Here is a 17430-nt window from a genome sequence, read left to right as displayed (position 1 = left end):
ATTATTCAATTCGTTTTCTATTCCATGTATTCGAGTGCTTGGACTCACTGTTTTGTATGGAAACATGAATTAATAATAATGGAAGCGTGAATGGTACATTTCAAACAAATTTTTTGTTTTAATTAAATATAACAACAAAAGCGTGCAGTTCTGTTGTTTGGACTGAGTAAATGTAGTGTAAATTTAATAGTATAGCAGAAATTGTAGAAAATACGAAAATAGAAAGCGCTCAAATATAGATTTTTTTCTTCCTGTTTGTGAGTAGAAATAAATAATAAAACAATAGAGTATAAATAAAACTGAATTTTTGTCTTAAATGTACATTATGTTGAAAATATTAAAAAAACATTATTGAAATGAGTTTTTAAAATTTGTAGTAAAATTTCATAAAATCAAAATTGTTACCCCACTATTGATGGTCGCTGATAATTACTCTGAATCAACGACTCAACGAACACCGATCCAAAATCAATTGTGCGTTTGTTGACTGTTTTTTTTTTCACGATAACAGTAATAAACAACGATAGTTAAAATGGCGGTAAAGCGAAAACAAAATTTCGTATTTTCAAATAGTTTCAACAGGTGAAATTGCACGCTCGTAGCAAGCAAGTAGTCAGCGCTTCAGCGCAAACTCGTTTCTAGAAACGCGAGGTCCCCCACTATCCTCTTCCACGGGTTTGCGTTTACCTTGCTTTGCTTGCGTCGTCGTTCGCTTCGCCGTCGAGCCTAAAAATTCCTGGCCGCCTCAGTTCGTTCCCACACGTTGCGGCAGGTGCATGTAGCGCGGAACTCGCCGACTTTAGTGTTCCAAACCGTCATCTGCTGCGGCTGTTTTCCGTTCTTGTTTTCGTTCAGAACATCATGTTTTCCTAACGAACAACAGCACGATCCGTCCACTGCCGAGAACGAAAACACTGGCGGCAATTAACGAATAAACAATCGGTGTGCAACGGTGTATGCATTGCTGTCTGCTATTTAAACTCGCCTAGCAGCGAACACACGGCGCTTACCTTCGCTTGACTTGTACCTGTCCGTTCGTTTGTCTAAATTCGGTATTTCGTGTCTGTTGAGAGCGCCGAGAGAGTTGTGAGGTGAACCTTGTGAGTGCGTGCCTACGAGGAATAATAATAAAAAAAAAGTAGTGACGAAAGGAGCGAAGCGTGGAAGAAGAGAACGGACTCGTTTTTACGTTCGGGCTTTGTTTTATGATATAAGACTAGCCGAAAGTGTATTATTGTTGGGAGCTCTGAGGGAAATTTCACGATTCTGCACTGACACACAGGTAAAACAATTAAGAAAATACTTCACAGTCTTGTTTTGCATATTCTTATAGCATATCTTGGTACTGATATTCATTTGAAGTAGGATACAAATCATTTTTATGCATACAACAATCTTCACGGAATTGCATTACGACAGGTAGATTGCTACCTCCAATAGAATGAGAAGGGAAAGTTAGGTTTGTACAGTTATAACCAGTCATTTAAAGCAGATTCTTGGACATTCGGACGATAATTTTCGTATATGGTAGTAGTGCCGGTGTTAACGGATAATTTGGTAATAGAGGTTATATAAATACTATAACAACATTCTATAACTACAACATACAGCATTCCATTTATATTAGAGTAATTTTAAATACCTTTATAATTAAGGTAGGACCGTGTGTGAAATATCCAAGAAGATACCGTGGCAATTGCTAAAGCTGCAAGAAACATGAAGGTTTTACGATTCGCATAAAGAACGATGCGTTCTGTTAAACCGTTTAAAATCTTTAAACACTTCCCAAGTGCCGTTAAGAGTACTGCCTCCAGTTTGAAATTCCATTCATAACAAAGAAGCGTGATAAAACACATTAGATACATTCGGTATCGTTAATATCATTTGACGGAAAATGGAATTGTCAAACTGTACAGTTAGGTTCTAATTTGCACTTTGGTAGCACCTAGGAAATAGTTTTTTTTACCACAACTAGAAGTTTGAGTGGGGGTGTCAGGGATGACTGAACACCTGACTCAAAAACGATCAAACATGGGGGAGGCTATATAACGGTTTGTTGTGGGTGAATTTTGTTCGTTTGAACATAGTTCCCAGGTTTGGTTGTGTTTGGTAATGGAACAAATAGTAATTCTTCATCATCCCTCGAGCAGCGAATTTGTTTGTCCACTTTACTAAAACGCTAAACTAGTAAAATGATATAAAATATCTTCAGACCATGAGATTTATAAAGTAACTTATGAATACACTATTATTAACAAAAATGTACGGAATTGCATAGAAATATATTTTAAGAACGGAACATTACGTTCTTACGTTCTGAACTCCTATGACCTATAAGTTCTTTCAAAATGTTCTGAAGGCTTGTTGCGTTGCCATATTTTGATAATGTTCGTATATCTTTTATTTTACTGTTTTCACTACGTGACTATACGACTCTCGTGGGCTATTAAGAGAACGCCGGTATTTTCACGGTCGTGATATCGCCGTTGCTTGCCACACGTATGTGCTGATGATGAATTCTGAAAAGAAAGTTAAATGCGAGTATAGATGCAATATCAGGTTAAGATTTTCTGTAGTAACCAATAGCATTCGTTAAAGGGCAGTTTCGCATTGCAAACGTTGATATTGTGCAATTATTGCAGTTCTCTGAAAATGTGCGCGGTGCTTTGTTCATTATTCGTGATCAAGGTGCGCCATTGTGTAATTTTTAAAAATATAGAATGATTGTGTATTCTGCAGTATATCGGTATGAGTCATCATGAATATTTATTTCACTTCGCACCTACAGATTTACTCTTGCAGGAAGTATTTGTTTCGGCTTTCAATTGTAGATTTACATTTGGAATGTGGTATTTTAGCCCACTATCCCCTCCTTTAAAACTTACATTTATCAGTATTTTTGTTATCAATTTTATTATATTCATGGTACCATATTTGTAACTGTCGTATGTCGAACAATGCAACAAATAGTGGAAATGCTCTAAATATTAAACTTATATTTTAAACAAGGTAATACACGCGACACAAAATAAAACAATGTACGCTAATATATCAGGTGAAAGTAGGCAAAATGCAAAAGTATGATAAGCACCCCTATTATTTGATGTATTATCTACTTGACCGCATTTAAAACCAGCACTCACCAACGAAACTGATATCTATGCATTGCTCATGCATTTCTGTTTTTAGCTATTTTAATTTCAGCAGAAATATTTACTCGTGACAAGGCCTTTTGCAATCTGTGGTCATTTAAATATTATATTACCTAGTCGCACTTCCAAATTGTCGTTTGGGTAGATTTGTAGTTGCAATGATATTCATGTTTTTGTCAAACGGTGTACTTATCTAACTAGAAATTTAAAACACCATTATTTGTTCCACTGTTCTGTTAATTTTGGTAAGATTGTCAGTGAAACAATGGAGATTATCGCCTTTATCACATTTTCATGAATTTAATTTTCAAAACTGGAAATGCTATTTGGAAACAATCTATTCAACAAAATTTTGAAAATGCTAACACACATTTAAATTTGAAATTTGTTTATACGCCTTCGTGCGTCAAATATTCATTAACTATTATCGCTAATTGTTATTCGTGCTTTATGACGTCGCCTTCGCTAACTTTCAAATGTTGCAAAGTTTCACTTATTTAATGTGTGAAACATCTTGTTTTTTGTATGTAAAGCATGCACAATTACTTTTATTATTATGATTTTTTCAATAATAAAATTTAAACGTTTTGCACGATTTGATAAACTCATAAATTTCTTGGATGCAAAGAATTCATTTATATATTTGGAATTAGAACTTTCTTCTTGACTAAACAGTTCAAAGATGTATTTATATATTTACTGCTTTTAAATGTGTGTTAAAAGTCAGGTTTTAACTTTTCAATACAGTGATTTTGTAAAATGCTCAAATTAAAGTCTATTTTTATTCATTTTCCGAGGGTTGAGTGCAGTGTCGGTACGAGCTATTTTCATTTTTTAAAACAGAGCTGTAGGTTGGTACCTATATAAATACTGAAATAACATTCTATAGCTTGGGTCCGAATTTCAGCAGCTGCTCTAGATAAATACTTTGAATTCAAAAGTAATCTGCCCACAATTCAGACATAAACAGATTGAATTAGAAATTGAATATTTTCTGCTTTTGGATAGGCGTGATCTACGATACAGCGTTTAATTACACGCATCTGCTCTGCTCCAGTGCCTGAACATACGAGTATAACATGTGCATGTTGTGTTAATCGCAGAAAACTTTGTTTTATTGAATTTACGCTCAATTATCTATGGTTTTTTTTTTACATCGCCAGCCATACGGTACTGTTATCATTGTTTTGCAGTATTTTCTAACGTGATGTAGATAGTACACACAAATTTAACGAATCATCTTAAGTTGATTGTTTGCTATTGTTGAACAAATTGGAAACAATAACCGCGAATTTATAATAGATATATCAATATGCGTCCTTTATATACGGTTTGCTTGCTCATTACTGAGAAACGTAAGGTTATAAATTTCGCGCCGCACCGACACCAGCAGCGCAAAATGGAAGTGTTACTGACGGCGCAAGGCATTTTATATGGTCTTGTGCTGCACCGTAGGCAAATGCGCAGGCGTAAGCTCCACACCGTGACTAACGGTCTTTAGTCACGGTCTTGGCCGTCTGTGTTTAAAGTACCACTTTTTATGTCTCAAAACCGTGGAAAACTGGCACTTTAACGTGGAAGTTGAAAAACTGTATAGATCTTTGTTTTATTTTACATACGCGATAGAAATTTATGTTACTTTTACTTATTTCGGTTTAGCGGCACCGCACAGAATGCATAAAATCTCTCTTCATAGGAAGAAACTATGTGAAGAAGTCAGATGTGAAATTATAGTAATTGTAATTGTACACTTTTACCTTTATAATTTGGTTTCTCTTATATTTACACCAATCATGTACGAATGTTATTGTTTTAAAAACGTACGCTTTCTTTCATTATATTTCACTTCGAAAATGATTAGGCACAAAAAGATATATACTTTTAAAATTGATATTTCAATTCTTCTTGTTGGGCCTGGTCTTGTAAAATGATACTTCTTGAAATTTTCATGGATTTTCATATCCGGCAAGCGGTAGCAAGGGCAACGGGTAAGTACTTGTTTGAAGTAGTCTTCTTTCCGTCAACTCAGTACCTGGTGTTGTATTTCAACCTGAAATAATGAATCATCCACATGTTTTTTTCGTTTCAGCTGCTTGGAATGAAATTGAATATTTAGGGGAGTTGTGGGTGGTTCATCTTTATTGTCTTTCTTTACATTTTTATTGCACACTGTAGCAACTTCCGGGGTTCGTTCTCAAGTAAAACATTAATTGTTTGAGTGCAAGGAACAGCTGCCTCCTTAAACATACCTACGAAACAAAAAATAAGCGTTGTTATTAAATGCAAAATATTTGGAATTCTTGTTTACAATACGTTTTATTACAATGATTTTGGAATTAATTAGTGGTGTGCCGAACGTAAATTAATATCTTGGACCTTGAACTACATAACATACGTAAAATTTTACTTTTACTCATAAGTAACAGATATTCAGTTATATTTTAATAAACATACCCATATCTCGATATACGGTCACTCTTTATATGTTTTAGATTTACAAAAACGGCAAAAAAACTTTTTTGTTTGTTTGTCGTTTTCTATTTATGTGAGGAGAAATAGTATCAGACATTGTGCACGTTTTGCATTCAAGTGGCACACATAACTCTTGACATTGACTTGATATCAACACGCAAGACTGATGCCCTTAATTCGTAGGTATTTATAGGCAAAGTCAGACCCAGTTGCCTTCGTTCTAGGTTTAGTTCACGTAAGTTTTGTTTTACCCTAGCTATTGTCGGCACAAGATTTATTGCACTTTTTTGTTTGGTAGAATAAAATTAAATAGAACAATAATAGAATACGAGTAGTCTTGCAAGATCGGTTCAAATTGAATAGCAAACTCAAGTAGATAGTGTATAGGTATTGTAGAAAACCGCATCCCTTTTAACATTTGCGAATACAAATATAAATAGATCTTGAAATAGAAGAGTGACATGCGACAGCAAGTATTCCTCAAGCTGACATCTAAAATAGACACAGAAATAATAGAACAAAGAAGTTGTTGACGATTTGTACATGGATTCAAATTGTTTTTCTACATGTTTCTGCATACAACAACTTTTTCTAATATCTTGTTTTCTCGTTATTGAGATTTGTAGTTGTACATCACGATCTTACAAGAATAACAATGAATGAATGCTATTTTACATTGATTTTGATTTGTTCTTATCTTTTGAAATTCTTTGTTGAAAACACTATACTTAGTTAAAGAAGGAAGCAATCGTCAAAAAGCATACGAGTACTAATGAAAGTAATTATATGATGTGGTGGTGAGAAATTGGTGGTTAAATTTACTGTTTTGAAATGTGACGATTCGGATGCGGCACGTTTTAATTTTTTCCTTTGAATTCCTTACTTTTAACAAGGCGTAAAATACCTCACTGGAATTAGTAGACTCGAAGTGATCCTTGTTCTAATTTTGTGCTCATAATTACCCTTTCAGGTTATTAATTATGTGGTATACAAAATGCACTGAGGTATTTTTACTTTTAATTACATTTATTCATAATATTTACCAATGGCGCTTTAATTATATAAATTAAAAGCATATAAAATAAATGAGGAAGAGAAATCGCATTGCATTTACTTTAATTATGATAAATTAAGATGCATTAACGCCAAGCGGAAGTCAAAAGCGGCTAAGAAAAGCCTCGCTATTAACATTATTTTAATATTAAATGAGGAAAAGTCACATCTAAACTTTTCTTCATCGATTTCATGGGAATGCGATACATGTAAGCGAAAATGCCGAGTTCACACTTAATTTAAATCACAATTTCTTTGTAATTAACATAATTACTTTACATAGAATTATTCTTAATAACTGAAAACGTGTTCTAATGAGAGTGAACAAGAGAAATTCTAAATTTAGTGAAATCAGACTTCTTGAACAGTTTGAATAATAAGACAAAATTGTTTTTGTTCCTGTATTTAGTTTTTCTGCATTGCGTTTCGTTTAAATGGCTTCAACTTCAACTGTTTGATTTCAAAAATCGGAATCACTGATTATATTATTAAAGTAAAGTTATTGTTTTATTTTTATTTTTGAATTTTGGTTTTAGTTACGTATTGTGTTAGATTCGTGTTAAACATGATTTGTTTTATATATGTGGTATTATCAACTGAATAAAGTATAAACTAAGCATGCATTATTTTTGGTAGACTATCTATTTATTATCATGTGTAAACATAATTAACTCGTAACTTGTAAGTTATGAATATCGAATGTGCTGAATTATTTAAATGCGTCGTATGCAATCATGGGAAGGACCGGCTGAATTGTTTGCAGTGCGTCACTATCGCAAACAGCGAGTACAGCGGTTTGAACCTGGACACGTACATCATGTGCCGCCTCAACATGCAAAACAATCGATGCAATAACAACGCATTGTTATTTTAATTATTTATGATCGGCCTGTGCAACATCGAATTGCAACCAATTTTTTTACGTCAACGACCATTAAACACACCATTGTGTTTTGATTGGTCAGAATTCACGATACAGCAATGCATAACAACCTGTTATAATACTTTGATAAACAATGGTATCAAAACGAAAACTCAAAGTCAAAAGTTGAATGTGTTGCTTTATTTTCGATTCTTAATAATAACATAATGCGTTTTCGCTGTTGATAGTTGGAAGGCCTTGTAACCTTGCACGGTATGCAAAAGAATGCAATTACGTGCAAATGCTAATCAAGTGGCGGCACTTTGGCTAGTCGCGTGTTTTGTTTAATTTAAAATGAGGCGTTGGCTCTGTTGCACCCCAGGTGAGTTGCACGTGCATCGCGAGAAAGAGTTCAAGGACTCGTCACATTTCCACGAACGCTGTTTATACACACTTTGTATTGACCTTTACGTTGATCATACTACATATTTTTGTTCAGAAGTCGATTAGTTTTATACAATGATCCTAGATATACTAAACCTAATAACTATGCGTAGACATATTAATTATTTAAATCGATATTGTGCTCGATTAGCTTTTATGTGTCAAACTAGTTTTGGTTTAGGTTTTGTGTCAAGCAAATGCAAATGTTCGGCAGATGTAACTTTGTATTTAGATCGCCTTCAATGTCTCCATGTTGATGCTTATTAGCTCCGTCGCAGCAATAAAGACGGCGATGTCAGCGTGCGGATTTTGCCATGAATTACAAATGCTCTTTTTGAAACGCGTTCGGAATGTAGGTTAACGGTAACTCGCGCAATCTAGTTGCGTCTTTTGTATTATCTGCGGTTCGTTTCTAATAGTGTCGCAAGTACCCGCATTTGCTATTGCCCACAACGCTTTGTATTTTTTGAGCTGAACTTTCTTATAAGGTTTCCTGACTTGATAGTTGTTAATTGACACTCGTAACTTTATCGATTACCTATCCAGTGCCCCTTACCAACTTACACAACTTGCCAACATTGAGAACAAACGAAATTTTATCCATAGGGCTTGAAACATCAAGTAAATGACTGACACTAACACTGAGCATATAGGCAGTGATTTGAAATACTTTTAATCGAACTTAATGAACTTTCTATAAACGATTAAACACTATTTAACGGTATTCACAACGTTAACTTTTATTGTTGTTCGCCGCGCGCGGCAATTGCGAAAAAAGTGTGCTCGAAGAGACAGTAACTGGGGAAGTCAATTGCAATGGGAGAAAGTGTAGCTTCGAACAATGTAGTTGAGCGTGTATACGCGTATTTCAAAGCGATGATGCATTTATTGAGCGCGAACAATATACTATGCGGCATCGCTCATCATTTCGTTCGAATAGTTCGGCATAGTGCATTATATATTGTTGCTGAAATCTAGGTAATTATGTTGCTCGTGCTGCAAATTACTGTCGAAAGTCAGTATGCTTTGAGTGCTGATTTATGAACAACAGTAAATGAAGTATTAGTAGAGAGTGAAGTTTTTGCGATGAATCTCTACTATGCATAATAAATTCAACGATTGAAGTGCGGAAATGTAGCAAAGAAGACAAGAAAAAAAAGGCATAAGAATGTTGATTTGCAGGTCTGCTGTTAGATTTGTTTGTACATAGTAAATCTGAACATCAATTCAAGACAATTCCACAAAATTTGCATCACTACACGATATAAATTTTAATGCTTAATGCGAAGCTGGAAGAAAAATTACGTTATCACTAGTCTAAACAAATAGTCCAAACAAACAAATATTTAAACCAATGTACAAATCAATATGGTATTGCATAATTTAGGCAAAACATTTAAACAAAAATTTGGTTGCAAGATTGAATATCCCGGTACGTTTGAAGCGTGAAATAAACGATACGGTTATAAGGTTGTAGTACGTCTCTAGGTATACGTCGTGCTTTATTTGCAAGTTTGCAAACGAAGATATGCTAGTTGGCTGCTAAACAGCGTCTGTTGACCCACATTCATTGTATGACTTCACCATTGTAACGCTTTTTACGTTGATGCGCTGCTGTGTTTGCAATAAATATCAGGGACCAGCGTATAGCACGTATAACAGTCTTTACTGGATTTTATTTTCTCGTGCAAAACGCATACTACAAAAAGTACAAGTAACAGGACTTGCGATTAATATACCTTGGGGGACATTCCGGCGATGATACATAGTTTTCGTTTAAAGCGTTTCGCACAATCACAGCGGACAATTCCGTTTCTCTTAAATAATTGGATGTTCCTACAGCGTTATAAATAAGTATCACGTTGTTAACTTTCTGATGTATCTTCTTTGTAGAAAGCATGATGTCACCGGTTACCACGGCAACGGAATCGGCAACGCTGGGAGGTGCCGGCAGCGCAGACTCACGGTTCATTCTCAGCCCGCCGACCAGCCCTCGACCCAGCGACGCCGTCAGCAAGAGTCAGTGCTCCTCGCTTTCGGATGGCGACAATTACGAGTGCTTTGAGCATGAAGGTGAAGGCGAAACGCCCGACAACGACGCCGATTCGGGCATCGCTGCTGATCGACCCAGCAAGTAAGTCAAGTCTTCTTTTCTTTACTATTTATTATTCACGCAACTAAATAATATCTTGAAGGTATGTACCTTCCATTTATTATAATGATGAAATAGTGGACTATGAAAATTGAACTTGGCGCAACTAATGGAATTTGGAAATTTTCTAATGTGTTAGAATTGACCCAGTGTGCCCAATTTTCATGACCCGAAACAAGGTCATGGAATAGGAAATTTACGAAAATCTACTTTTCTTCTCTGAATTGTATAATAAATAATGAACAAGACCCTGTTTTAACAACACAATTTACCTTGAATGACATAAAAATTGACACGAAACTTAATTAATTTCAGTAACCGCTGGCATTCGATAGACATTAATATAACTTTATAGATTATCTATTTGTTACCTCTATTTCTGTGCCGCTGTTACCTCTATTTGATGTGCATTTCTTGTTCTATGTTTTTAAGTGTCTCGCACTTATTTTTGAACTAGGTATTTGTGTGCAGTAGGTACAATCGATCGCCTATAAATAGCTGTAGTCTTTTTCTTGTTTGACGTGTCGAACAGTCCTAAAACTATGAAATAGGTGCGATAATTGACTCACAGTCTATATCAACTACAAGAAATAACTACAAGGAGAAGAAAAAAGCAAACAAGCAAACTGGTTTTAGACTTTATTTTTTTATATAGAAAAAATCTTAATAATCACTTTTTTCATTAAGTTATTATGCCCAGACTCCGCTAACAACATTTTATAAAAATTTTAATTTGAAAAACTGAGGTCTGAATTGAACAATGTAAATAAGCGCATTTTAACCTTATTTCGGTTGTAGTTGAATCGTTATTACTTAATATAACCTTCTATACCTACTCTGTTTCTTTTGCTAGTGTGAACTGTATTTTTGTGTGTGCTTTAATGGAAAAATTTAAGCGAATGTTGACGCTAATTTGTTCCTAATACCTTCATATTCTGTTGCGCACTCATTTATTCTATGTACCATGTTTATATTTTACTTGCAAACTGTTGGTATTATGTAATTTATGACTTATCCGTGGGCTATCTATGTAGAGGCAGAAGTGAATGAGTCATACCTTTTCGTGTCGACTTAAGTGGGGTTCTCGAGTTCTTGCCTTATAAATATCGGAGTGTTGGTGCATTGTACCACATGGTACGAAGGTGTGCTGTACTCGCTAGAATTCTTTCAATCTCAAGTTTTAAACATATGATTATGTAACGCTGATTATGAACGTTATAATCGCCGTAATCTGTTTTCTTGTCTCTGCAGTATTTTGTTTATCGGTGTAAGACTTCAAAATGTCCAGTGTTGTTTCCTTTGTCGCTTCTTTGATTTTAAACCGTCAGTGTTTGTGTAAAACCGGCCGAGATAAACTTTCTCCTTGTGGAATCCATCTGATGTTACTTAGCAGAAGTGTATTCTGTGTTTGGTTAGCCATGTGAGTGCGTGTGTGTGTGTGTGTGTGTGTGTGACCGATGGTGATGATGGCGACGATGACTTCCTGTACCTTCTAGTTCTTCATTTCTTTATTTTCACGTAAGTTTCGTGTTGACTATATCGAGTTTCGTTAGGTTTCAAGCGCCTTGGTTCTGGCATCCTGCATACAGACAGCCTTGTGATTAATGCATGTCTTCCGACTTACGTTTTAAACTCGCACGACCAGTTGAACTGAATAAATCTTGAAACCTTAAGAGCAGTTCAGCGAAGGCCCACATTAATGAGGTACAAAGAACGAAGAGACAAAATAACGACCGTATTATGAAAAACAATCATGTCCGTTTCTTATTACACTACCTACTTATACGTACTTTCCAGCAAGTTCTATGATCGGACGGTATTTGTTTGTGGAACGACTTTCTTAACTTAACTTAGCTTAAGTTATATTTTTCGTGAATTCTACTTGCAATAAGAACAATTAGGAAGAGTTTTACGAACAAATTTTATTGTTCAACGTGGTAAATAATAATTCAAACACTGGACGTTATGCCTGAGTTGATGTAGTTGTGAGTTGCTGCCTGTCAAGGTAATTCGTTATTGTAAATATCAGTGCTTCCTGGTCTCTGCTCACATGTTGATGTCATAATTAGTAATTATTTATTTATTATTGTCGTGAGTGTATAGGAAGCTGAGTTTCTACATTATTAAACGGTATATGTTGGTTAATTCGTATAATAGGTTACCTGTAAACGCAATCATCGCGTAAAAAAAAAACAAATAAAAATTATACAAGTCATAATAACTGGTAGACACTTAATTAATGCAATATTTGTCGTTAAGATATGCTATCAATTAAAACTTGCCAATGGTTGCAGTGAACATGGTTGATATTTGGCTGGACATGCACAAGGTTTGGAATGTCGCAGAAATATTTCTCATGGCGTTTTTAAAAGCTCGAAAAAAAGTCTTACAATGGTTCTCTCGTAAAAGGAACTTTATGTGTTGAAATATATGAGAATCAAAATAGCGTTGACCAAAAGCAATATTTAATTTTTATTTAGGTCGTTGTATTGATTTTTCGTAGCTATCACATAATAAAATAATTATGGTGCTTTTTTTTCTAGTGATGGAATCCGAAGTCCTTCCGGCAATGCGGCCATCAATCGCCACACCTGGTTACGCACCAGTTTGCGACGTACGCAGAGCAATCATTCAGATAATCTTCCAAATCGTCGATGGGGATCTTTCCGACAGTAAGTCTATCAAAATAATATTTATTTAACATTTGTAAGGGAAGATATATTATGATACCAACTAATAATACTCTCTAAGTAATAATAATTTACCAATGTTATTAATATCTTCATTTGTTGAGCTGAGCTATGAACATGTGTTTAGGTGAGCTTTGTAATTTCAAATTATAATTTCACTGTAATTGATACTGACTTTCGAAAATACTGCGAAATAAAAACATGAAATTTCCTCGGACGAATCGTGCAATGCGATGCAATTCAATAAAATAATACAACACACATAGGATTGCCGCTTCTTGCGCATTCGTGCGGTTAGTCAAGCTGAGGCGGATCTTCTATCGCTTGATATAATTGACATGGTTATTATAAACATGATTTCGTAAAATTATAGATACAACAACAAATATATGATAGGTAGTCTATAGTGATTTCTTTCCTTTCTTTGTTTTAATAGTTACTTAGTATCTATTGTCCTTTGAAGGTTTAGAATCCTTACATTTGTTCGGTTTGTGCATATTCTTATAAGATTCAAATAAGTAGAATTTTGTTTTACAATGTCAACATAGTATTGTAGCCAGTTTAATAAAAATGCATTCAGATTATACTATCTGCTGTTTTTCATTGATCACGTGTTGTGAATTTTTGCTAATTTACTTTACTTTCTAGAGTAGATTTATAATTCTGTAGAAAAATGAAATTTCACCCAAAGCATTGGTGTTGGCAGTAATACGCAAATACAAAAATACACAAAATGTTAATGACACATCGGATGCAAATAATAACTTTCGAAACAGCCAGTTCCTAACATCCTAACAGTCGCGTTGCTCAAACTTAAATATCATGGTTTAAGCTGCGCGCGCAGGCCTCATGTACATCTGATTTAAATTCAACTAGCTGTATGCAACTAACTATACCGATATGTTCGGTGTGAGCTCTGTTTAGAATAGTGGTAGGGAAATTTCTGAGTCAACGCACAATACATATTCCTTATTCACAAGGTGAATGTTTCTAGTTTTAGTGATGGACTTGTAGTTATGGCAAATGTCATCGTGTAGGTGTATAGTGCTCGCGCTGTTTGCGGCGCAATCACGCGACACATTTTCCTCTCAATAAAAAAGAAAGTTATAAAACAGTCTGACTCAGTGAAATACTAAAATGGACTACATAAAATTTGTGGGAATAAATCTAAAAGCATGTATTAATGTTGCTGGCTCGCATTTGGAAATTTACATTGACAAATATTAAAACAGTCTTATCAATTTGGTATTATTAAATTGTTTGTTCGATTTCAGTGCTGGAAAACGTCAACAACAAATCACATCGAATGCTCTAGCAAGGTAAACAAGTTTGTGTAGGTGTGGTAAAAGGAAGATGTATTAATAACAAATTTCATACATATTTTGATTAGTGAGAGTATTAAATACTACCTCTACTAATCAGCGACCATTTAAGCTTATATGCTCTTTCCTCTTTCTAACATACATGTGTTTGATGTCTTTAAATAACTTTACGGCCAATACTAGTTCTTCCTCGTTCATCATTCCCAAATAATGTTTACAGCCAACTTTATCGCAGCTCCAGCTTCAACTCGTCTGGGCGCAGCAGCAACTGTGATACAGCGGATGACATGTATTCAGATGCTTCACTCGAAGAAGATGTTCTTGATTTAAATCATAAGGTAAATATACATTGTTTTCTTGAATATACATACGTATGTACATTTAGCTTTATAATGGTTAATTAAATTTATCTTAAGCGATTGCAATTCACGCGGCTTTGCATAATATGCAAATAATTGGATAATGCTTTAGAAGAGAACAATAGGTCACATTTTCTCATATTTATTACACGTGCATTAGTTATTGCGTAATCTGCGGCTTGACGTCATTTTTCCCACATTTACGTTGTTCCTAATGTGTGAACGGATAAACAAGTAAATATTAATAAAGAAAGTAAGGTATAATTATGAAAAGAAGAAAATCATAATTTATTATGCAGCAATGCTCACATTCGAAGAATATTTTAAAATTTGTTTTCAAGAATTTGTATTCATTAACATTCAAGAGAGGAGACAAAAAACGTTGAATGCAGGCAATCGTTTCCGGCGTTCTACCGGATGGGAGGGATTGATTGCTTATAAACTGTCTAAACTCGATAAGCATTCACTAAGCATATTCGCTGCCCTAACCAAATATACCTACGGTCGTGAAAGCCATTGGTGTATTTTTATTCAATTTCTTTTATTGTCTCAAGTTTAATGAATTGACACCATTTTGATTTAATAATCGGTGCATATTTATCGACCTATTACTTTTAATTTGTGCAGTAGAGTAGCATTTCTCGCGCATCCCACCAAGCGACATTCACAATTTATCTTGCCGCAAATGAATTTATCAAAACAAACTGTACACTTTACACACACATATTAGGTTGTGATAATATGTTCATGCTTATTGCCTAACTTGCACACGTCCTGACGTCACGAGTTCTATACGTTCATTTATCGGGCTGAATGATTGGGCGAGTCGGGAGCAGTCGCATTGTCGTCGTTTGGCGATGCTCACTGAGTAAGTGAGGCGCGGTTTGTGCGACGCTCCTCGAATTCACATACCGCAGTATTTATTTAAACAAATAAGCTCGGACGCTTTCTCAACGTGTTCCACGAATAGTGCAGAATTTGTCTAAACCGTTGTAGTGCAAACCTTAAAGCTGAAAATTATGCAGTGTGACTAAGAGATAGTGACTAAGTACTGTGATGATATGCTGTCTGATACTTTTGGTGTTGTCATCGATCAGTAAACTAATTTCAACGCAAACAACATCTTTATAGGCACCAAGCAAATTCGAAATTGAGACGAAACGATTATACGTGTTATGAGTAAAAAAACTAAAAATAATTTATGTTTGCATTTGAACCGGCGTAGAAAAATAGTACGTTAGCGAATAGCGAGTGTGGTTTCGAACGCAAATAGAATGGTATTGCGATCGCGTCAGTCATGAAATAAACTTTAGCGGTCGCGCATTTTGCTGAGGCGCGTAAACTTAAGGTTATCGCATTTGGGGCGCGGATTTTCAAAAATGCTATCCATTTAAGTGAAATAGTATTCAAGGGTGGGCGGGTTTTATAAACCTCTTGGTGACCATGAGCGACGGTGAGGACGAGTATCGCGACTCAGAGCTTGAAGAGGACGAGTGCAATGGCGAAGCTGAACCGGAAACGGAAGACAGAGGCGCTATGAAAACGCCCGACTTGGATTACGACATGTGGGAAGGGCAGTTTGAGTTTGTCGGGCCTTCACAAGGCGTCATCCCACAGGGATTACTTAAAACACCTTCAGTTTACACCCATAGGACGAAGAGCCATTTGGTAGACGTAAACCACAAAGTAAATATTTAAATAAGTTTGTTGCGTAATTGCCTTGCGATACGCTTGCATTTTTTCGTTGTCAGCGGGAAATAGAATAGGAAAGCGGAAGCGGATCTCATTGAAATTATGATACGAGTATTTGAACTATTCCGTGGATGAAGAATGCTCATAAATATTTAGTGACTTATTTCTCTTTATGCGCAGGTGCAACTGCTTCAGCAACAAATGGGTGTCCTGCAAGATTCAGCAACGCACAATGATGAGCGATATACTCGTGCCAAAGCCGATAATGCGGCTCTTCAAGCGAGAGTCATCATGCTGGAGGAGCAACTCAGAGATGCCGAAATGCGCGCTGATGAACGAATACATGTGTGTACCCCATATTTCATATTTGCTTCTGCTCATCACCAATAATTTAATATAATTTTAGGACGAACAACGCAGAACGAAAGAACTCATTGCCAGACTCGATCGCGAAAAGGTCCTACAATTAGAAAATTCAAGCATCCGCCAACACGCAGCAGAAACGGAAGCAAACACGCACAAGGACGAAGCGCAACGCCAACGCGTGCGCGTTGAGAAGTTGGAGAACGAGCGGAAGGAATTGTCGGACCAGCTACTAGACTTTCGGCACGAAATTTCACTACTTAAGGAAGATGAGCATAAATATAAAGAACAGGAGAGAAGACTGATAAAAGCCAACGAAGCCCAGAGCCAACTAATCGAAGAGCTATCTCGCGAAGTAGAGCGTTTGCGAGCGGAGGTGCGCACTCCAGCGTTACCGACCACGTCGCCGGAAGCTCTGCGCTTAGACGAGCTGCACGAGGAGATGGCGTCGCTGAGAGAATTAAATCAGCAATTGCAAGACAGCAATGAAGAGCTGCAGGCCAGCATTTTACACGCTGGTGTTGAGAAAGGCAGACAACTCACAGCTGGCTTGAGTTTGGCTGCTGAACTTGATGAAATGACTCACGATGAGGTAAATATAACTTGGATTTAGGCTTAGAATAATGCATACTGGGGTTAGTTTATAATTGTCAAAATCTATAGCAAGCACAATATTGATCGAAAATCTAATACTTTTTATAACAAAAATCGACACGGAAATATTTTCGATTTTTATGCTCCTCTTAAATGTGGTGTCGCACGTGAAGTATCGGTGGCTTTTACATGTGTTTTTCTTTGATTTTAGTGCGATTTTCACGGAGACGATGATGCTTTAGCTAAGGTACGCACGTTTGCTTGCACTTTTTGCA

The 17430-nt window shown here is 35.8% G+C and overlaps 1 protein-coding gene across 5 annotated transcripts in view; it reads left to right on the top strand.

Annotated features, from left to right (window-relative positions):
- nuf (rab11 family-interacting protein nuf) overlaps positions 1-17430 on the top strand; it is a 35830-nt gene that overhangs the window by 17287 nt on the left and 1113 nt on the right. For 2 of the 5 annotated variants that reach the window (XM_065304822.1, XM_065304819.1), the window contains exons 3-9: positions 9877-10117; positions 12679-12807; positions 14100-14144; positions 14368-14485; positions 16379-16543; positions 16605-17153; positions 17367-17402. In XM_065304822.1, the coding sequence (XP_065160894.1) occupies positions 9877-10117; positions 12679-12807; positions 14100-14144; positions 14368-14485; positions 16379-16543; positions 16605-17153; positions 17367-17402 (1283 nt within the window). Of the gene's footprint in view, positions 1-739; positions 1283-9876; positions 10118-12678; positions 12808-14099; positions 14145-14367; positions 14486-16378; positions 16544-16604; positions 17154-17366; positions 17403-17430 lie in introns of those variants that run through there. The other 3 variants (XM_065304824.1, XM_065304820.1, XM_065304821.1) reach the window with 3 other exon arrangements.

The sequence above is a fragment of the Atheta coriaria genome, unplaced genomic scaffold (genome assembly GCF_025399875.1).
Source record: "Atheta coriaria isolate IRGN ID8LTWV9N9 unplaced genomic scaffold, Caltech_Dcor_3.1 hic_scaffold_6_pilon, whole genome shotgun sequence".
NCBI lineage: Eukaryota > Metazoa > Arthropoda > Insecta > Coleoptera > Staphylinidae > Dalotia > Dalotia coriaria.
Note: the sequence above shows the minus strand (reverse complement) of the source record. Positions and strands in the feature narration are given on the sequence as shown.